Consider the following 22,988-nt stretch of genomic DNA (forward strand, 5'->3'; position numbering starts at 1 on the left):
TAAGGGCTATTAGTCCCTTCGATATTTTTTTGAAGATAATAATAACTAGTTATTTCTTATATGTAACAGAGGTAAAATTCGTATTTTCTACTAAGTTCTTGGTATGACAACCATTGAGTTAGAGAGTAGTAAAAATACTTCTTATGATAGAAATGTTGAAGTCAAGGCTTTTGATGAAACAAAACTTGGGGTGAAAGGGTTGTTAGATTCTGGAATCACAGAGATCCCACGAATGTTCCACCATGTCAAGGATAACACTGAAACCATACCGAGTAACTTAAAGTTTCATGTTCCTATCATAGACTTAAAAGACGTAAACACAAATTTATCCATGCGCGTTGAAGCACTTGACAAGATAACAAGGGCATGCAAGGAATGGGGATTTTTCCAAATAGTGAATCATGGTATTGGTGTTGAGGTTTTGGATGAGATGTTACATGGAATCCGAAGGTTTCACGAACTAGATGATGAGGTAAAGAAAACCTTTTACTCAAGGGATCGGAGTAAGAAAGTTAGATATTTCTCTAACGGTAGCCTTTTTAGAGACCTTGCTGCTAATTGGAGGGACTCAATTGCATTTTTTTCTTCTCCTCACCCTCCTAATCCAGAAGAAATCCCAGCAGTGTGCAGGTACTTAAGTAATACTAATTTTAATGGTAATAATTTTAATAGTTTATAATTCAAGTCACTTGTACAATTTTGACATTATCAAATGTATGTGGACTTTTTCAATTGTTTATGATATACTAATCATGTATTTGCAGAGATATTGTGGTTGAATACACAGAGAAAATAAGGACATTAGGCTTAACAATGTTTGAGCTATTCTCAGAGGCTCTTGGCCTTCCTACGTCTTACTTGAATGAATTGGACTCTATAAAGGGAGAATTTCATTTGTGTCACTATTATCCTCCATGTCCTGAACCTGAATTAACTATGGGTACTTCAAAGCACACTGATATTAGCTTCATGACAATTCTTCTACAGGACCATATCGGTGGTCTTGAAGTTCTTCATAAGAATCAGTGGGTTAATGTTCCTCCAGTGCATGGATCACTTGTTATAAATATTGGGGATCTTCTACAGGTAAGAGTAGACACATGTATATCTTTCTTGGTTTCCCTTGATGTTTCTAGTGGCATTCTTTGTATGTGTCTAAACCATTTTAATTATTCTTCTATTTTTTTCCTTAATTAGAGACACTTGTTAGTCAATCTCTCAATTTTGTTCTCTTGTTGTTCCTTTAAAATCTAACATTTACAATGGTAGAGTATAGTCCATCATGCAACATAAGACACTTCCTTTTACACTTGTACAAATATTTTTAGCGTTTTGACTATATTACTCTTTAGAACTCATAACAAATGTTTTATGTTTGAAGTCTTGGTGTTTCTGTCATCTATTGTTATGATTTATCAAAGTAAAAGTCTATAACATTTTATGGTTATATTTTATTTGTCTCCTTGTTGATCTAGCTTTTGACAAATGACAAGTTCATCAGTGTGTATCATCGAGTCTTATCAAAGGATATAGGGCCCAGAATTTCAGTAGCAAGCTTCTTTACCAGCTCATTTCCACATTATGCATCAAAGATTGTTGGTCCAATAAAAGAACTGTTATCAGAAGACAATCCACCAATATATAGGGACACTACTATAGAAGATGTTGCGGCCCATTATCATAAGAAAGGCCTTGATGGAAATCGTTCCTTGCACCCCTTTAGACTGTGGAATGGTTGAGAATTCTATTGGAGCAAGTTCTCTAAGAGCACATTTGGCTTTAATATGTGTTTTATCATGGTTAACTTGTGCATATGATTATATATTTTAAGTATCTTGTGAATTTTAAATAAACAATTTCAAGCTTCAAAGAAAAGGTTAATTCATCCCTTAAGTATTTGTATTTCACAAGATGAAATAATCTTATAGTTTCTGTATTATGATAATATTACATAGACTACTGACTATATTATTCCAGATATTATTCTCAGAGTACTTATAAACTTATTTTATTTATGTAAGCTTTATAATTATGTCAACCTAAACGTTAAGATATCAAATACATTCAAAAATTATTTTATTTAATAGTTAAATTTGTTGATAAGTTTAAATGATATGTGATTTAGGAAGTCTTCACAAACATATTCTGTCATATCATGGTTATGGTAGAAAAATTGAATAAAAAGATGAAATGATACTTCATAAAAGGTAATTGACTCTTATTTCATGGAGAAATAATAAAGGAAACGTATCACTTTATAAATTCAAATCAAAATACTTCCTTAAAAATAAACATTCTATATATTCAATTTGCACCATCATTGATGTTATATATATTTTAATATCTATAATTCTATTTAATACATTTAAATTAGAAATCTTCATAGATAGATTGTTATCGTAAGTAAAGACAAGACATAAAATATTGTCTACTTTTGAATAATGAATCTTGTGATCTCATAATATGTAATCTAAATATAATTTAGGTTAAACGTTGCATTCATGGAAATTGGATTGAGCAATATTTATTTTTCAGTCAACATTTCTTTTGTACCTTTGTCTCTGCTGATGTATATGATTGAATCATCTGGCCAGAATTTCTCTTGGAGAGTCGGCATCTTTGTCTTAAACAATTCTAATCCATCAAAAAGCAACCTCACATACACATCTTATTTATGGTTGTCTTTGTCAAGTGGGTCTATGATGAAAACAGTATGTATTACTTTCACTTCTTCATTATCCAATCTCCATTTTCTTTCCAAATTCCCTTTTGTAATCAATCATCATCTTCTTCTTCATTACTCCTTTGCTGCACAAAGACATCAAAGACTCATCTTCATCCTTCCACATAACCGATTCATCATATTCTTCAGGTAAGAGCACTGAATTATAATATATAATATAGAATCACAAATTACAATATATAGACAGGAACTTTGTTCTCATCCTTTTAATTCACCAACACGTGATCTATTACTCATCTCCTTCATCATTCATTTCTTCTTTCTTCTTTTTTCTTCAATTTTATTCAAACATAACAGAGGAGGAGGAGAATCTCTTAATTTTCTTCCTTCACTACATTAATTCATAACTACTTGAGAATAATATCCAGGACTTCAATTTCCAGCACAATCACTAAACACTTCAACCTCTTCTACAACACAAGAACCTTAAACTTTCCAAGTTTCAACCAACCCATCAAGCACACCGTAACCTTTATCTTCAACCTCCGTTGCTATAATTTTCCATTCACCTAGCACAAAATCCTTCACCCAATTTCTAACAATTTCCACGCATAGAACAAAGAGGGAGTAGAAGATTGGATAACAAATGGAAAAGTGTGGCAGCGAGACACACTGTGATGGAGACGCATTAGAGCCCTCCGTCTTTGATTTGTTGTGAACTTAAAAGGGTAGCAGAAACAGGTGGAACTACGAGCAGGTGAATCGCAGTGACAGCGACTATGGTTGTCGCCGTTGATGCCTCTAATCGTGGAGGAGACGCAGGAATTCGTGATTGGCCGTTTGGTTGTGTCGCCGGAGATCTCGAGGAGGAGTTTCGCGTGTTGAACGGGGTAAAAAGCAAAGGTTCGTGCGACGATGGCAGCAGCTCTAGCTCCGATTGACATCACCGGATACACCCTGGCCGGCTGTGAGAAGCGCAACCATGGTGGACCTGGAAGAAGGAGAAAACCCATGTCAGCGACGTTCGCAGCTCCGGTCTCGACGAGGTGAGGTTGCCGAGCCATGTTTTCGCGATTTGCAGATCTGATAGAAGGAAGAGGTGCGGCGACGACGCCGGAAAGGTTTTGCCGAGGCGACTGGTGCCGCCGCCGATGACTCTAGCGAACTGGGTAAGGCACGATGGCTGCCCCTGGAAGCTGGTGTTGGGGTTTCGTGAGGCCAAAGGAGTAGAAAGCGGTGGTGCGCGATGCCTCTTGCGACGGCGTGGCGAGCTTCGATCAATGGCGTGGCAACGGCCAGGTGGAGGAGATGCTCGGAAGAAGGGGTAAGCGGCTACCGGAGACATGGAGATGTGTGGAAACCAATAAATGGAGAAGAGAGGTGGATGAAGAATGAGCTTGGTGGCCATATTTGATTTTTACACATCCCAACTAATGCTTTGTATCTCCATTATTGGCTGGCTCTTTTTATGTTTATTACCGATACCTCCATGATCTTATTTTTAGTTTTACCATTACTTAAAATTTTACATTCCGGAAGTAAAAACAATAATAATAATAATAATACTTATCTTTTTCAGGAATTGATCGTTCACTAAGTAATTGAGATAGCAAGGAGTATTTTGGACCGATCAAAATTTCAAACAAAGCTTGGGAATAACTCGATAAGGTACGATTTAAATATTGATATTTTTTATGATTTGTGATTTGACTAAACTGAATTAGTTTTTTAATGAATTGTTGTAATGATGTAAAGATATATATATATATATATATATATATATATATATATATATATATATATATATATATATATATATATATATATATATATATATATATATGGGTGATGTTGAATTATGTATGCATAAATATTGATACCTGAAATAGCAAGGAGTATTTAAATATTGATATTTTTTATGATTTGTGATTTGACTAAACTGAATTAGTTTTTTAATGAATTGTTGTAATGATGTAAAGATATATATATATATATATATGGGTGATGTTGAATTATGTATGCATAAATAATTATACCTGAAATTGTTAATTTGTATAAATTGGATAAATTTTATGAATATGGTCATGAGGAGAAGTGTCATATTGTATAGTGTAGTACATACATTGGTATAAGAATTTTGACGTGAAGTCATCTTGACTCTACTAATTTCTCATACTCATAGAGAGAATGAAATTTAGATGATGAGAGTAAAAGGAAATTCCTTGTAAGCAAGACCAATATGAAATGATATCGTGACTTAAAGGATTATAAGGAACTAAGCTTGTTAGATGCTTTTGGAATATTTATTGAGGTTGAATCTATTACAAAGAAAAACTATGATAGGTGTAAGACTTTACAAGAATATCAACACCATATTTACACGTTTTTGGAATTGAAGTATTATATGTTTATTGGTGTGTAATGTTGAAATAATTAATATCTTATTTGAACTAAAATTATATAAATTTTTTGATAGAACTTATGAAAATAGTTAAGCTTAGCCTTCATTTCTTTTGTAGTGTTTTGATATCCACTTACAAATCATACATGTGCATTATGTACGAGCACATAACTAGGTAGATATACTTCCAAAGGATCTTGTTGAGGATGGCAAGGAACATTAGTGACATTACCAAGTATAAGAATAGAAGATTAGGATTAATTATATAAGTATAAATATAAGTGTATTTAAAAGATCTCTTAGTAAATCCATATTTTAAATCAAAATAAGAGTCCTCTAGAAAAGTAAAATGTGTCTATTCGTTCAATAATGGGGGTCATCACTCTCCCCTTCATCTAAATACTTTATCTTTTCAAGATGACAATAACTAGTTATTTCTTATATGTAACACAAGTAAAACTTGTATTTTTAACCAGTTTCATGGTATGGCGACCATAAGCAAAACTCTGTTAGAGGCAAAGAATAGTAAGGACTGCTTTTATGATAGAATAGCTGAAGTCAAGGCTTTTGATGAAACAAAACTTGGGGTGAAAGGGTTGTTAGATTCTGGGGTCACAAAGATCCCGCGAATGTTTTACCACGACAAGGTGAAGGACAACACTGAAACCACACCAAGTGACTTAAAGTTTAATGTCCCCATCATAGACTTGAAAGACATAGACACAAACTCATACCTACGTGTTGAAACACTTGACAAGATTAGAAGGGCATGCAAGGAATGGGGATTTTTCCAAGTAGTGAATCATGGTATTAGTGTTGAGGTTTTGGAGGAGATGTTATGTGGAATTCGAAGGTTTCATGAACTAGATGCAGAGGTGAGGAAAACCTTTTACTCAAGGGATCGGAGTAAGAAAGTTAGATATTTCTCCAATGGTAGCCTTTTTAAAGACCCTGCTGCTAATTGGAGGGACACAATTGCATTTTTTTCTTCTCCTCACGCTCCTAATCCAGAAGAAATACCAGAAGTGTGCAGGTACTTAAGCAATACTAATTTTGATTATAATAATTTCAATATTTTATAATCGAAGTCAGTTGTACAATTCACCATTCGACACTATAAAAAATGTATGTGTACTTTTTCAGTTGTATATGATGTAATAATTATGTATTTGCAGAGATATTGTGGTTGAATATACAGAGAAAATAAAAGCATTAGGCTTAACAATGTTTGAGCTATTCTCAGAGGCTCTTGGCCTTCCTACATCTTACTTGAATGAATTGGACTCTGTAAAAGGAGGATTTCATTTGTGTCATTACTATCCATCATGCCCTGAACCTGAATTAACTATGGGTACTTCGAAGCACACTGATATTAGCTTCATGACAATTCTTCTACAAGACCATATTGGTGGTCTTGAAGTTCTTCATGAGAATCAGTGGGTTGATGTTCATCCAGTGCATGGATCACTTGTTATAAACATTGGGGATCTTCTACAGGTAAGAAATGTAAACACATGCATGTTTTTCTTAATTTCCCTTGATGTTTCTAGTGGCATTCTTTGCATGTAAACCATTTTAACTATTTATCTGTCATCTTTTCTTTAATTGGAGTGACACAAATATCTCATAATACACAATCATTTCGTTTGTCTTTAATGTCAATCACTATCACATTTTTGTTCTTTTTGTGTCTTTAAAATCCAATATTTACTATGGTATAGTATAGTTCGACATGCAACAAAACCAGGACACTTCCTTTAACACTTGCATAAATATTTTGAGCATTTTGACTAGATTATTATCTAGAACTCATAACAAGTGTTTGATCTTTGAAATCTTGGTGATTCTGCCATCTATTTTTATGACTTATCAAAGTAAAAATTTGTAAGATAACCAACTTTCACAATTATATATCGTTGATGCAGCTTTTGACAAATGACATGTTCGTCAGTGTGTATCATCGGGTCCTATCAAAGGATATAGGGCCCAGAATTTCAATAGCAAGCTTCTTTAAAAGCTCATTTCCAGAAAATGCATCAATGGTTGTTGGTCCAATAAAAGAATTGTTATCAGAAGACAATCCACCAATCTATAAGGACACCACTATAGAAGATGTTACAGCCCATTATTTTAAGAAAGGCCTTGATGGAAATAGTTCATTGCTCCCATTTAGGTTGTGCAGTAGTTGAGAATTCTATTGGAGTGACTTTGATTCTCTTAAAGGAACTTTGGTTTTTGTTGTATTTTATCACGGTTAACTTGTGACTATGACTTTAGTATTTTTAGTATCTTCTGAATTTTAAATAAACAACATCAAGCTCCAGAGACAAAACAAGATTAATTCACCCTTTAAGTATTTGTATTGCATAAGAGCAAATAAGCTTGTAGTTTCTTTATTATTATAATGGAAGTTTTTATATTATTATAATGGAACATGACCAGCTGTATATATAACTTATTTTGTTTCATTTTGTGTAAGCTTAATAATTATGTAACCCAAGAGTTATTAATGTTAAAATATCAAATACATAGAGAAATTATTTATTCAATAGTCAAATTTATTGATAATCGGTATGAGAATTAGGAAGTTTTCATAAGCATATTGTGTAATATCATGGTTAGGATGGAAATTGTGAATAGAAAGATGGAATGATTCTTTCATAAAAACTTTTATTTTATGTAGAAATTACAAAGGAAACTTATATTACTTTATGGCTTAAAAAATAAAAGTAATTGCTTAAAAAGATAAACATTCCATATATTTCATATGTTTTAATACATTTAAATTAGAAATCTTCTTAGATTGTAATAATTAGTGAAGACAACTCGAAAACTTTTTACATCTAGATAATGAATCTTGTAACCTTATAATATGTAATCTAATAAATAGTGTAGATTAAACGTTTCATTCATGAAATTTGGATTAAGCAATATTGTTGATTTTTCCACCCACATTTCTTTTGTACTTTTGTCTTTGATGTTTTTGATTGAATCATCTGGCCATAATTTTTTTCTAGGAGTGTAAACATTTTTATTTTAAGCAACTCTAATTCATCAAAAGAAACTCCATTTACACATGTTATTTAAACTTTTATAGTTTTTGTTAGAATGTTTGATTAAGCAAGTTGATTGTCTTTGTCAAGAGAGTGATAAAAACATAATGTATTACTGTAACTAAACATATGTACTAATAGAATTCAAACACACTTTTCATAGAATACTACCAATCTATTCCAACTTAACCAAAACCAACAGTCTTTTAAAGTTGAAGTTTAAGCATTTAGTTATGTAAATTGTGGAGAAACGAGTTTAATATTGAATGCTCATTTAGCAATATAAAAAGAAAAAAATCCACAAACCTAGTGTCTTAAGAATATTTATTGGAAATAGTATCTTCTTATATGAATTGACTTGTGAGTCATTTGTTTCAAATCGCTTCACTTATGTACTAATTTTGTTTGATATAAACATTTACTACAAGAAAAATGCAATTTACCGATATTTACACAGGGATTTTGACTCGTAACATAAATATTATATACGGATTTTATATATGAAACAAAATTTATTACCAATTTTACGAACGAATTTTAAAATAATTTATTATTAAAACTTAAAATTAAATTTTAGCGCTGCCTCATCCTCCAAAATTTACTCTCTGGCGCCTCTTGAGAAGAAGTTGAAAACCCCTCACTCACACTTTCACCGCTACACTCTAAAAAACCCTAGTAAGTTTCAGCCTCTTCCTTGATGGAAATCCTGGTCAAGCAACCTCGAGTCCATCTCCAGGCTGTATGCTCTGAGGTGATCTTCACGTAATGAAACTCCAACTCACAGGTACCATCACGTTTCTCGGCTCTATCCATAGGGTATCATTGTTGTATCGGTCTTATTTCATTTTTATTGATTTATCTGAAAGCATTTGTTTGTCCCTGTCCCCCACCCTTTTTCATTTGTGTGCCTAGGTTTATCCCAAACAACAGAGAGATAAAGTGTTTGAAGATGGATGTGGAGACTCTGCTGATGGAGATCTGACAAAGTATAATTGCTTTGGTGCATTTCCTTTTTCTTTCACTCCATTCTTTTCTTGTCACTTTTATACTCTAGAATGCTTCAAGAAGATTTGATTGATTAGATGGTGGTGTTGAAAAAATAACTCAGAGAGTAGTCGTTCAATTCTTGAAGAAGTTTTGCTCCCTGGTCACTGTCACATTCTCCGAGCATTTTTTGTAATGTTATTCCTTGAGCCTATTTTTTTGCTTTCTGTTTTTAATGTTAGTCACCGTGCCTTTGAGTTTTTGTTTTTTTGCTATTTGACTACTTATGAGCTCTCTGTCTCAAATGGAGGAAATATGGCCAGAAAGTTGTCAAGAATAGCATTCATCCGAGGTAATGCCACATAAAATGCAGAAGAGAATAATACATTGTTGATGCATATTAACTGAGCCCAGGCTAATCGAAAGGGAAGGGAGAAAATAGGTATATTTATATCATCACTTGTAATATTTGGTGGCCCATTATTAGTGTTTTGACAGTAAGATGCACTATAGGGGTCCCCTCTTTCGTACTATATTTCAAAACCATCCATTTTGTCGTGGTATTTCTATGACATGGTCATAACCTTGGCCTACTGCCTCTGCAGAAGCCAAGGACTTTGTGAAACGGCTTCTAAACAAGGACTACAGGAAATGATAGTTGTCCAAGCTCTAAGTAAGTTCTTTTATCAGTTCAACTATTTACTGTCCTGAGCTAATCATTATGAGATTCTTATTTTGACAGGGACTTGAGCATTATGTGGTGGTGTCTAAATCCCACACCGAGTTTCACTTTATGTTGGAAATTTGAACTCTTATTATTGTCTAACTGGGTGATTTTGGGTTGCAGGTAGAGGACACGCTTAAAAGAAGTTTTGCCGAATTCCATGCTCAGAAAAAGCTTCCAGAAATGAAACAGCTTTTGAAGCGAAAACTTGACCAGCCCCGAAAGGCTATTGAGTATGTGAATTATCCAATGTTTCTTTTCAATATTGTTTCTTTTCAATATTGTTTCAGGCTTTCGTTCCATCTCTTTATATACAATGATTTTGTCATTAAACTGTTCTCTTTTTAGCCGCGTGGCTGTTTCCAAATGAACACGTTGGTGAGAGTGGTCACCTTTATTATTCAGATAAAAGAACATTCATAATGGGAGGTTAAAAGAGTGTTATATATAAAATCAGTAATTATCTGTTATCTGCTTAAGCTTTTGGTAAGGCTGGTTCATGACAAACAATACGTATGTTAGAAATATCTGAAGATTTATTTTTTAGATAATATCTTTGGAGAGAAATGATACTCATTCATGACAGAATCCCGTTAGTATATTATTAGCACATATGAAGAACATATCATACATAGCTAAAAGTGACAGAACGTTTGGACGGTTAAGTGAAGGAGACAGATGGTGCGAACCTCTCTGCATTCCAATTCATGAATCACTAATCAATCTTGCTATCTCACACCTATTAATGCTAATTAATTGCTTTGCTTTCTCAACCACTTTTCTATGTATCCTTTTACTTTTTTTTCTCTTTCACTTACTCACTGCATGTTTGTTTATTATATAGAAATTATTTCACTATCATTTATTGGAAAAATATTTTATACTATTTTTATAAAATATAATGACTAAGTATTTTATAATTTAATTTAAGATTAAAACACAATTTTTATAATAGTTTTAAAATATATTTAATCCAATTAATTTTTTTTTTCAAATTGTAAATCTACAAATAATAAATTTATTTATAGTTTTTTATATATTATTTATCTCACTTATCTATACTTAATTAAAATTCTTAATTCCAAACTTCAATTCTAAATGAAAGATCAATTAAGAGGTCTTTCTTGGTGCTACTTTTATATTTTTTTATGGATTAATTCATATCTATTGTTCCTTTTGTATTAGTTGACTATATGTTATTTATGGGTTAATTTGATTTTTCTTGTAGCATCATTTTTATTTTGTTCTGACAGAAACTTTTAATGATTCAATAGGATGAGTCAAATGACTTGAGTGAAACTTATTACTCATACACCAGCTCAACTCGAGAAAGCTTTGACAAATGTTCTTCTTTAGTATTCAGCAATGAAAAATCTTATCCTGATTACAAAAGTGATGATAATGGTCTGTCTATGGTACACATACCTGTATAACATTGGAGTTCACTTTCAAATAATGCTAATTGAGATTCTTAAAGTTTGTTTATTATAAGTATATATTAAAATTGTAGTTGTTGAATAGCTAATACATTGTAAAAGGGTGTTATTTCTTGTAACTAGTGTATTTATTTAGGAGTTTATTATATACTATTTGTATTTATTCCTTTGAACTCTATTTAGAGTCATTTAATAAAGTTTTTGTTCACTTGAATAGATTTGGGAGAGAGTGATTGAATGAATTTGAAGATAAATTTTTGTTGTTTATTTGAGTAGATTTTGGAGATAAGTGAGAGTGAATTTGGAAGTAATTTTTTTTTAATCTGTCACATCAATCAAATTCTACATTAATTTTCACAAATTTTATTTTCAAATCTATTCTCACTTACCTCCAAAATCCACTTAAATTAACAACAAAAAATTTATCTTTAAATCCTCCTAAATTCATTAAAATCACTTTCTCTTAAATCTATTCAAATGAACAGGATCTTAATGTTTTAATTTGTTTGTTTTAAGAATAATTATATATTATACATTCTTTAAATTTGATTTTTGTAATAATTATTTAAAATTTTATAAGATTTTATATTAATAATATAACTACGAGAAAAAAAATCAATTTAATCAAATATAGAAAACAAGTTACATATGATAATTACGGATTTATCGATATGTAATTATATACGGATAAATCTGTATATAACATTACTTACGGATAAATCTGTATGCAACATTATCTACGGATAAAACATTACCTACGATCATTTTACATACAAATTTTTGTCTCTATGTAATTCATATGAAACATTATTTTACATATGAATTTTTTAAGTTATATATGGATTTTGGTTTGAGGTAACAACGACTTATCTTGTAGTGATTTTTTCTTGTAGTGATTTAAGTGTGAGGTTCAACACTACCATTCATTCTATTGTCATCTTTTCATTATCTTTTCAAGAGAGTAATAATATTTTTATTTTTATATGTGATGCACAGAGCTGTCATTTTAGACTCAGAGGCAAGTAAAAATTTTACTTATGATAGAACAACTGAAGTCAAAGCTTTTGATGATACAAAACTAGGTGTAAAAGGCCTATTAGACTCTGGTGTAACAAAGATTCCACGCATGTTCCATCATGGACAATTAGACATGCATGAGATCTCAAAAGAAGACTCAAAGTTGATTGTTCCCATTATAGACCTCCAAGACATAGAAACAAACTCATCCCTACGAGTTGAAGTAGTTGACAAGATTCGAAATGCATGCCAAAAGTGGGGATTTTTTCAAGTGATCAATCATGGTGTTGGTGTTGAAGTGTTGAATGAGATGATATGTGGAATTCGTAGGTTCCATGAACAAGATGCTGAGCTAAGGAAAGTCTTTTACTCCAGAGATAATAATAAGAAAGTCAGATATTTCTCTAATGTGAACCCTTACATAAGTAAGGGTGCTAATTGGAGAGACACAATTTCATTTTTTCTGACTCCTGATCCTCCCAATCCAGAAGAAATACCAATAGTATGCAGGTAACATTACTTGGGATTATGAAAACTAGTTTTTGACTTGTTGATCCTATCAAAATCGAGCCTTTTTCCTTTGATACAATGATCATGTATTTGTAGAGACATTGTGATTGAATACTCAAAGAAAGTAAGGACTTTGGGGGACACAATCTTTGAGCTATTTTCAGAAGCACTTGGCCTTAATCCTTCTTATCTCAAAGAATTGGAATCTACTGATGGACAATTTCTTTTGTGTCACTACTACCCTACTTGTCCTGAACCTGAATTAACGTTGGGCACTTCTAAGCACACTGATGGTGACTTCATGACAATTCTTCTAGAAGATCATATGGGTGGTCTTCAAGTTCTTCATGAGAATCAATGGGTTGATGTTCATCCAATGCATGGATCTCTTATTGTAAACGTTGGGGATTTTCTGCAGGTAAGTACTTTATAAATACATATATGTATTATAATCACATTTCTTTATTTTCTTGTGCGTGATTCTTTTCTTTGAAACAACAAAAAAATATTGAAGAATTACATAATGAGAAAGTTTTAATGTAAATAGTGTTGTGAATCCATAACCTACATGAATCAAAAATGAGATCATAAATCTTCATAGATATGCTTTATCTTTTGCTTGTTACTTTCATTATAGCACTATGATTTATTCACTCTCTTAGCATCATCCATTTCCTTTAATGATGTACTTCCATTTTTTCTTATTTCATTTCTACAAGATCTTTCAGAAATCTATTTTTACATTTAGCTTAATTTGGCTACAAGAACATGGTAAATACAACAGTTTGAGATTCGAGGTCCATAATTAGTGGATAACTAAAACATAGTATATTGGTATAAATGAGTTACAATTACCTTCTATAATGTAATAGAAAAAGTTATTCTATTTTTAAAATTTGGTTTTAAAAAATTAAAATCTTCTGGTGTTTATACTCACCAATCTCCTTTTGAATGGTACAGCTCATAACAAATGGTATGTTTGTGAGTGTTTATCATCGGGTCTTAGCGAGGAACACAGGTCCCAGAATTTCAATAGCAAGCTTTTTTATAAACACATCAGCACATGATACATCAAAGGTTGTAGGTCCATTAAAGGAATTGTTATCAGAAGAAAATCCTCCTATCTACAGGGACACTACTGTTAAAGAAGTGATGGCACATTACTTTGATGAGAAAGGCCTTGATGAGAACATTCCCTTACAACCTTTTAGGTTGTGAAGAAAATGTTGAGCATTAGATTGAAACCTTCTTGATTTCTTTGGAGTTTGATTTGTGTGATTTTTATGGACTATGATTTTCAATTTTTCATTACCTTATGAATTTTTAAATAGTTGCATCAAGTTCTATAGATAAAACAAGTTAAAGGAACTTTAATTATTGTGAAGAAAGATTGGTGTGTTTATTATTCTTATAGTGTGATTATTTGTATGTAGGGTATTAATACGGTGCCCATTCTAAACAAGGGTTTTAAAACTTTATTGATGTGTCTCCATTAATTGATTTTGATTTGTAATCATTTTATATATCACCTTATTTATTTATCAAAGTAGGTTTTCATGTATCTATTTGTATAATAGGACACTTTTAATAACTAATTTAAATGAAATTGAAGTTTAGATTATAGTAACAGATTTTGTGTCCAATAAAATGAATTAATTTCTTATAATGTGGTGAGTTAATATTTGATTTTCTCCTCGCAGATGTCTTTACTTAGTTTTCAGCTGTAGTATAAACAAAATTAATTTGAAGGGAAGATAGTTTTGGAACAAATAAGGTTTAAAATAGTTATTTATAAAATCAGATCTTAAGAGTAAATTATGATGAATTAAAATTAAAAGTATGTTAAAGAAAAGGTAAGATATGTAGATAAGTTGAATATTCTTTATTAAAAATATTGCAAATAATTATAGTTTAAAATTTATAAAAAGTTACTACATAGGGATAATTTCAAAAGAGACAAAAATATTTTAAAATGATTTTTCATCACTAGTGATAAAAGAGGTTAGTGCCTGCGTTGGGAAATCTTTCATATTCTTTAATTTTTAATATATTAATTAATATTTTTAATTAAATAAATTAAAAGAATATTATCTTTTTATATTGTATTATTTCTTTTTGATTTATAATTATGGAGTTTAATCTGTGATTTTTAATAATTTAAATTATAATATTATTATATATTTTTATTTTTCAAATAATATAATAGTAACAATTAATATTTAAATTATGTTTTATTTAATTTTTCATTCAAAAATCAGACCAACAAGTTATAATGTATATTAATAAAAAAAAAATACCTATTCAATCTGCTACGTTTTAATGTGTTGGTGAATCAGTCCGTATAAGTATAATAGTGTTTTCATCTCTATTAATGATAGTGTGTTTTAATTACGAATTGATATATAAGGTGATTTTTAATTGATTAATGATTTTTTTACTAATAACATGTCACTAAATTTTATCTATCTACTTAAATAAGTGGAATATATCGTTTATGTATTTGTATTGATACTTTCTTTTATACATTTTTTTCCTTTTCATCACCCTAATCCGTGGTAGTGTGAAAAAAAATTAAAAATGACAATTTTATGGTTAAATTACTCATTTTTCTCTCTATAATTATATGATCTCTAATTCTTCTCTCTATAATTATAATTACTCATGTTTACTTTAGTTTATTTTAAATATATTTTAGCCTTTGAAATCTTATTTTTCAGTCTTTGCAACATTTTTATTAGTAGTTCATTTAAATTTTCGTAATATGGAAAGCAAAGAAGTAAAAATGAATTTTATAAGATCTATTTTTGTATTTGTTCCTTCTAATTTGCATGTAAATTATTTTCTTTTTTTTTCTCGTTAAAGTTTTACCTTTGTTTTCGTTATTCTCATCAATCTCGTCTATATTTCAGAATTTTTGAATAATCTTTATGGTAGTTGAAGAATCAAAGACTCTTATTAATGAGACATTTTTTTTCATTAATTTGAAGTTTTAAATTATCAAATAAATGAAGAACATCAATTACAGCTACATTTAATATTCTCAAGTTGCACGCAAAACTGAAGAACATGAATTCCATTTGGTCATGATGATCTCTGGTCAACTAAGTATAGCTAAATTGGTTGAGTAGAGTATCTGAATTGTTGTAAATTCTCACCTCTGTTCAATAAATTTAGCATATACAGCAGTTTGCTAATTTAGGTAAGTCACATACAATGTTTACTCACATTTTTGTACCTAAAAGGTTCCTTTTTTGAGTCATTTGATCTGGTTTGTATAAATGGAATATACAATGAGTGTGGTCTGTAGGAGTTATTTTTCTTCCTTTGTGTTGTAATTGTAGGACCTTATTTCAAAACTGGGAAGAAGGAGGGAGAATAAAGAAAGATGCCTATGAAAATATATTCTTATTATGGCATTACAATGTTTCTTATTTTATATATATATATATATATTTAATATTTTTATTGTTATTAAGAGTTTATTAAATAATTTTGAGGGAAAAAATATTTTATCTTTTATTAGTATTTTTATTATTATCTTTTTAGATAATTTAAAAAGGTATTTTTATTTTTTTAGTATTTTTATTATTATTATTTTAGATGATTAAAGTTTTATTAAATAATTTTAAAAAAGATAAGTATTTAAATTTTGAGTTAATTATACATTTAGTAATGTATTTAATTAGTTGGTTTAATTTCGTCTCTTTATTTATTTTGTGTTTAATTAAATTCTTTTATTTTTTAAAACTGTACAATTTAGTATTTTTTATTAGATTCACATTAACATTGTGGATAGATATTTACGTTAATTACTTGAAGACTAGAGATGTTTCAGAAGGGAAGGATAAGGATTGTGTGAGAAAAGTCGGTCGTTACATATTGCTGGGTGACGACCTATATCGAAGAGGGAATAGTTAGCCTATGTTGACATGTGTTACCTTAGAGAGTGCCAACTACATTATTCGAGAGACTTATGAAGGAATATGTGGCTACCATTCTGGGGCACGAACAATGATGAACAAAGTTGGGTACTCTAGCCTACGATGTAAGCATAATGTGTTGCTTACGTCCAAAATTGCAAACCTTGTCAGAAGCACATGAACCTCATACATCATTAGTAGGAAGAGCTACATCACATCTTCTCCCCATTGCCTTTTGCGAAGTGGGGAATGGACATCCTAGGCCCTTTTGCTTCAGACAAGGGACAAGTTAAGTTTCTCTTGGTCTGTATTGACTACTTCAACTAGTGGATTGAAGTCGAACCCATAGTACCATCACGACACAACACGTTTAGCGTTTTATGTGGAAGAACATAATCTTTCGATATGGGATTGCTTAAACCATTATCACGGACAATGGGTAACAGTTCATTGATAAAGAATTGACTAAGTTCTATTTAGGACTTGACATTAGGCATATCACCAACTCGGTTGAACACCTCTAATGCAAACAACTATTTCATCTTCTGCACCACACCTACCCACATCATTTACATTTCATTAGATTTAACATCAAATCATTCAAACCTCTTTGTCGTTATGTTTCTCGAGGTTGGGGGCCTATTAAGATTATGACTAAAGATAACAAATTTTATTTGCAAAATTCTTTTGCAAGATCACGATTGCTGACTACCAGATACTAGCACTATATTTTTAGAAGCTCAACTATAGACCGACTACTTATACTCTTTGCATGCCTTAAAGACATGAAAAGACTCGGGGGTGATGTACTATGTGTGACCGAAAACCCTTCGATCCTATCAACTATGACCTTAACATGATTGATTAACTAAATATAAATAAAATCTCTCATACCTTATGGTCAGAGGAACTCACATACATGTCTGATACCACATACTTTGTAAAAGTTGAGCTACTTACTGGATGCTAAGGATTGCATTCCAAAGATGCTAAGATGTCAACATATGCCTAACTTAGCAAAAAATGATTGCAGATCCTTACATGTAAGATGGTCATTAGACCAATGGGCCTATGATCGAGACCCACTAGGTAGGGTCCATGGTTGGTGTAATTCCTCTATAAATATTATTTTATTCAAGCTTTGACTTCACTTTTGTTATTATTCATACTTGTAATTAGAATCTCTAACTAATACTGATTTGAGCTTCGAAAAATCTTTTGCAGGCACTCCACTTAAACATTTTTTAGAGGACGAGTTTTGAGAAGGTTAAGAAAATTTGAAAGACAAGTATTAAATGATAAAATGTTGTGAAGTAGAAGAGGAAATATAAATACAATGTTGATTATAAGTCTAGAACTACATTAAAAAAAAAGAAGCATGATTGAATAAAACGAATATAAATAATTAATTTTAGTTAATACAATTAAAAACTTAAAAAAGTAGTTGATAGTTGAATGAAAATAACTATAAAAGGTTGTTAAACTTGTTAAAATATGCATATATGAATATTTATGAAAGTAGTTAATTAATAAATATAAAAATAGTAAAAAATGGCACCATTAAACACCCATTTAATATGTATTATGAGAATAAAAGGAAAATAAATATGAAAAAACTAAAAGCTATTGTTTTAAAAAAATGCTACTTGAACTAGTGTTTAGAACCATTACAAATTATAAAAAAAAACTTAATTACCAAATATCGTTTATGTGATTAAAGATTTCTTAGCTAATAAAAAATTAAAAGTAACTTAAAACCCTTAATAAAATGAACCTCCTGATTTAATGAGTTGTATAATTGAAATATGCAATCCTCCCTGTTTTATACACTTCAGTTTTTCTTTTATTAGAGATACATTTTCTTTCATTATGGTTTTTCACAATCAAATAACAAGAAATATAAAATTTTCCTTTTTCTTTCTTTCATGTTTTTCATACCAAACAACTTAAAAAATATTTCAATTCCATTGTTTCATAGAAAATTAACAAAAATAATATTTTGTCTGTGAACTTCTTAGAACAATCATATAGATATATTTTATCTATAATATTGTAATACTAATTTGTTGATCATATTAAAAATATATTTTAAATATTTTTTTTTTCTTATCATATTAAATCTTTCACGTGAATTCATACAGATATTATTTCGTTCAAAAGTCAAGTTTTCACGAATTTATTTTTGATATCTTTAAAAAAGATATATAAATTCATATTTATATTTTGTTTTATTCTAGGATTTTGTTTATATCTTAATAATTACTTTTTTATATTAATTAAAATTTATAAAATGATATATTAATATTTGCCTTGGAAACTCTCGTGATTTCACTCTCTCGATTGTTTTCATCGCTTCACATCACCAAAATCAAAATCAAAATCAGTTTTCTATATTTTCTCATCTACTTTCACTCATTAAATGAAGTTGTTAAATATGAAATATATCTCACAGATTGATAAATAATGTACTTTAAAGAAAAAAAGTTAAACATTATATCAATTCTATCTCTGACTGTCTTTTTTAGATGAAGTGATATTGGTGATGCATAAATGACAAATTTTTTTGGAAAGAAAAAGTAGATCTTTGTTAATAGTAGTATGCAGGGTGTGTTGAATCCACAAATTAATATTTAATTTGTATTAAACTATGTTAATATATTTGGTATTTTTTAATTCAAAATTATACCACTAGGGACCGGGCAGCGTATAGACCGGACGTTCGTATGGCCAGTAATTACCCAATTACACGACTTTGTCGCTCGTAATTCGGATGAACAACAACTCATATGAGCTGGCCACCCGTAAGACCAAATATCAGGAGGTCGGCCGACCCTATGTGTACCAGTAGGGACCGGACATCGTATAGACCGGACGTCCGTATGGCCAATAATTACCCAATTACGCGACTTTGCCGTTCGTAATCCGGATGAACAGCAACTCATATAAGTCGGCCGACCGTAAGACCAAATATCAGGAGGCCGGTCGGCCATACTGCCAGTTGACCAGATTAAGATTAAGGTAAATAGCTGCTAAAAGCTATTGGACCGAAGTTGGGCCGTGATTAACCTTTCACTAATCCCAAACCCATAACAAAAACTATAAATACAGGTCAAAGGTGAGTGGTAGGAGACACATTTACTGCACATTTATTACTGTTATATTGAAAACGACATTGCTTTCAAACTCACTTTGGCATGAGAGAATCTTTGACATGTCTCCATCACCCATACACAGAGGAGTGAAAGGAAGAGTAGGAAGCGAGACCGAACGGTCGAGAAACTGGAAGAAAGACGCGGAGATATTAGACGACTCAACCCCTACAACCGAAAAAAAATAAATATTATGGTGATTTAAATTTTCTTTAATAAATCATTGAGTTTAACTTTTGAAGTGAAATTGGAATATACACAACGCAATGATTATGTCCATCTTATCCATTTTGTAACGAAATGTTGGCCACAAATAGACACTACGATTGTTGATATTTTCGAACAAAATATTATAAAATTATTATATTTATTATTATTATTATTATTATTATTATTATTATTATTATTATTATTATTATGAATATCATAATTTGTGGTGCCAAACCGAATTAACTCATGTCGTGCCAAACCGAACTAACTCAAACAAAGCAACTATTTTGTGTTCACATTCACGTAGTACCGAAAAAATAACAACCACGATGAGTCTCGCCGGCGCCGGAACTTCAACTCCAACATCCTTCGACCGTTTACTGGAACTGAAAGCCTTCGAAGAAACCAAAGGCGGTGTTAAGGGTCTCATCGACGCCGGCATCACCAAAATCCCTCGTATTTTTGTCATGCCGCCGGAAGACATCGCTGTCTCCGGCGTTCGGAGCCATACCCAGTTCGAGATTCCCGTCATTGACCTCAAAGATGTCGCCGGCGATCGCTCCGGCGTGATCAACGGAATCCGGCAGGCAGCGGAGAATGTGGGCTTTTTCCAGGTGGTGAATCACGGCATGCCCGCGAAGCTATTGGAGGACATGCTGGCGGCGGCGCGTGAATTCCACGAGCTTCCACAAGAGGTGAAGGGTGAGTACTACACCAGGGAGAAGCAGAAAAAGGTGAAATATTGGACCAACTTTGATTTGTATCAGTCTAAGCATGCAAACTGGAGGGACACTCTGAATTGCACTATGGCACCTGAACCTCTTGATCCTCAAGAATTGCCTCCTGTTGTTAGGTAAAGATTATTCTATCAACATTGGAAAATGAAATTTTGTGCCTGTGTGTCAAGATTCATACACAAATTCCTTAACATGGAACATTTTTAATCTAATGAAAAGAAAATAGGAGATTGTGTACCGTGTGATCTGAAAGGAAGCAGTGCTAAATGCATTTTATTACTGTTACAATGCCAATGTAAGACTACATATGTATGAAAATGACATCAGAAAAAAATGTTAGTTTTTGGAATTCTGACAATTTTCCATAGCTGATAATAAGCACCATGAGAACTTATAAGCTTTTTACTTGAGTACACATGTAGTACCTGGAGGAACAGGGTATTCTTAGAGAGTTTGTGAACTACAACGTATAGTAATTTTTTGTGTGTTCATCAAACTTTCAGGGATGTAATAATGAAATTCTCAAGGCAAGGTCAAGTATTTGGTAGCCTTTTGTTTGAGTTGCTATCAGAAGCACTTGGGCTCATGCCTAACCATCTTGAAGAGATGGATTGTGCAAAGGGACACTTAATTTTGTCTCACTATTATCCATCATGCCCTGAGCCTGAACTCACTATGGGTCTCAGTAGCCACACAGATCCTGATTTCCTCACGGTTTTGCTTCAAGACCATATTGGTGGACTTCAAGTTTTGATCCAGAATCAATGGATTGATGTGCCCCCAATTCCTGGAGCACTTGTTGTAAACATTGGAGATCTACTGCAGGTAAGTTACACTAATCGTTTTATCTAATTCTTTTACACATAAATGCCAATTTCCTGCACTACTTGAAGATGAATAATAATACAATCACATCACGTAAAAGTGTATATCCATGTTGCCTCATGTGTGTGATTATATTTGTAAAGCTTTCAAATTTTGGTATTCCCTGATAACGAAAATGTATATGGCTAAATGAATGTTGTGTTGCAACACAACTGCAGCTTCTTTCCAATGACAGATTCAAAAGTGTGGAGCACCGTGTGAAGGTAAACCAGAGAGAGGCCAGGGTAGCAATTGCATTCTTTTTCACTCATGATCACTGTCCATCAACAAGAATGTATGGCCCCATCAAGCAATTACTCTCAGAGGATAATCCCCCAGTATACAGGGAAACAACATTGCAGGACTTTAATCATCACTTTTATAAGAAGGGACTCGATGGAATTCCTGCTCTTTCCCATTTCAAGTTATTTAGATAAATACCAAATATGAAAAAACTTTCATGCAGTACTACATGTTTAATAAAGTTTCACCTCATTTTAAGCTTTGTATTGAAGTTTTATCCTGTGGTGGATGATAGTCTGATTGAAGATCATCTGCAGTTGGTTTGAGTGTCTTCTACTTAGTAATTGGAATAAAATGTAATCATCATGCAGTTATTTTCATTAATTTTTAACGAAATACATTTAATTTTATAATTCGGCGTTCATCTCAGTTGTGTTTATCGAGATGGTGGGATCAAGAGGTGGAGGTAGATTAAGATGGGCTCAAACGGAGGGTCGCAATACGACTACGCACTTCTTCTCTCATTTTCCAAATAGCTATGGTGTGAATGATATGTGGAAAATCTTTCAACGATGGGGGAACTGTTTCAGATGCATTTATAGCAAGGAGATTGGACAAGTGGGATCATACCGGTTTCATGAGATTTCTCGACGTGCGAAATGTTCAAAGGCTCCAACGAGAGTTGGATTCTATTATGATTGGCAAAAATGATTGGAACCATCAGACTCAACAAAGATCTGAACCACAGGTCAACAAAACTCCAAAAATTAAGTCTGTGTGGAGGAAGAAAATAAGCCAACGCTCATATGCACAGGTGACAAAAGCTACGGTCAGTAGCTCCTCATGATGTTGATTCAAGGGATGGAAGGAATGGAGGTAGGAAAGTTGATCGATGAAAATTGAAAGTGGTGGGAATCCAACTTCGGGTCAATAATGCAAGTAGTAGGAACAGAGTAGTTTGGGTTAGGTGCAGAGGCATAGCTGCTTGTCAATAATGCTGAAAATGCTGACAAAATTCAGATAGATGATATGGTTATTTATGATGGGAAAGTTAGCG

The 22,988-nt window shown here is 31.8% G+C and overlaps 4 protein-coding genes across 20 annotated transcripts; all 4 read left to right on the top strand.

Moving 5' to 3' along the window:
* LOC124834782 (1-aminocyclopropane-1-carboxylate oxidase homolog 1-like) lies at nt 1-1,804 on the top strand. Its single transcript, XM_047309575.2, has 3 exons — nt 1-630; nt 765-1,086; nt 1,476-1,804. Exons 1-3 carry the CDS (start codon nt 104-106, stop codon nt 1,737-1,739), a joined length of 1,113 nt encoding a protein of 370 aa, XP_047165531.1. The 5' UTR covers nt 1-103; the 3' UTR covers nt 1,740-1,804.
* Nucleotides 1,805-2,509: 705 nt separating this feature from the next.
* Nucleotides 2,510-7,517, top strand: LOC124834773 (1-aminocyclopropane-1-carboxylate oxidase homolog 1-like). 6 transcript variants are annotated; one of them, XM_088113527.1, is made up of 5 exons: nt 2,510-2,872; nt 3,041-4,351; nt 5,561-6,117; nt 6,260-6,581; nt 7,010-7,517. In XM_088113527.1, the coding sequence occupies exons 3-5, from the start codon at nt 5,570-5,572 to the stop codon at nt 7,271-7,273; spliced, it is 1,134 nt and encodes a 377-aa protein (XP_087969653.1). In that variant the 5' UTR covers nt 2,510-2,872; nt 3,041-4,351; nt 5,561-5,569; the 3' UTR covers nt 7,274-7,517. The 6 variants fall into 6 exon arrangements, with proteins under 6 accessions (XP_087969653.1, XP_087969655.1, XP_047165518.1 ...); XM_088113529.1 differs by having other exon boundaries at nt 3,299-4,351; XM_047309562.2 differs by having other exon boundaries at nt 4,263-4,351.
* A 348-nt stretch (nt 7,518-7,865) lies between these two features.
* Nucleotides 7,866-14,213, top strand: LOC124834765 (1-aminocyclopropane-1-carboxylate oxidase homolog 11-like). Of its 12 annotated transcripts, none has more exons than XM_047309547.2 (9): nt 7,866-8,921; nt 9,050-9,137; nt 9,220-9,313; nt 9,445-9,563; nt 9,727-9,794; nt 9,969-10,078; nt 12,278-12,808; nt 12,905-13,226; nt 13,769-14,213. In XM_047309547.2, exons 6-9 carry the CDS (start codon nt 10,029-10,031, stop codon nt 14,024-14,026), a joined length of 1,161 nt encoding a protein of 386 aa, XP_047165503.1. In that variant the 5' UTR covers nt 7,866-8,921; nt 9,050-9,137; nt 9,220-9,313; nt 9,445-9,563; nt 9,727-9,794; nt 9,969-10,028; the 3' UTR covers nt 14,027-14,213. The 12 variants fall into 12 exon arrangements, with proteins under 12 accessions (XP_047165503.1, XP_047165502.1, XP_047165504.1 ...); XM_047309546.2 differs by having other exon boundaries at nt 9,246-9,313; XM_047309548.2 differs by having other exon boundaries at nt 9,050-9,123.
* A 6,108-nt stretch (nt 14,214-20,321) lies between these two features.
* On the top strand, nt 20,322-22,311 carry LOC124834768 (1-aminocyclopropane-1-carboxylate oxidase homolog 1-like). The gene is made up of 3 exons (XM_047309554.2): nt 20,322-20,940; nt 21,328-21,649; nt 21,868-22,311. The coding sequence occupies exons 1-3, from the start codon at nt 20,417-20,419 to the stop codon at nt 22,123-22,125; spliced, it is 1,104 nt and encodes a 367-aa protein (XP_047165510.1). The 5' UTR covers nt 20,322-20,416; the 3' UTR covers nt 22,126-22,311.
* The last annotated feature ends 677 nt before the right edge of the window (nt 22,312-22,988 follow it).

Source organism: Vigna umbellata, chromosome 4, assembly GCF_029865625.1.
Source record: "Vigna umbellata cultivar VRB3 chromosome 4, Vumbellata_1.0, whole genome shotgun sequence".
Taxonomy (NCBI): Eukaryota; Viridiplantae; Streptophyta; class Magnoliopsida; order Fabales; family Fabaceae; genus Vigna; species Vigna umbellata.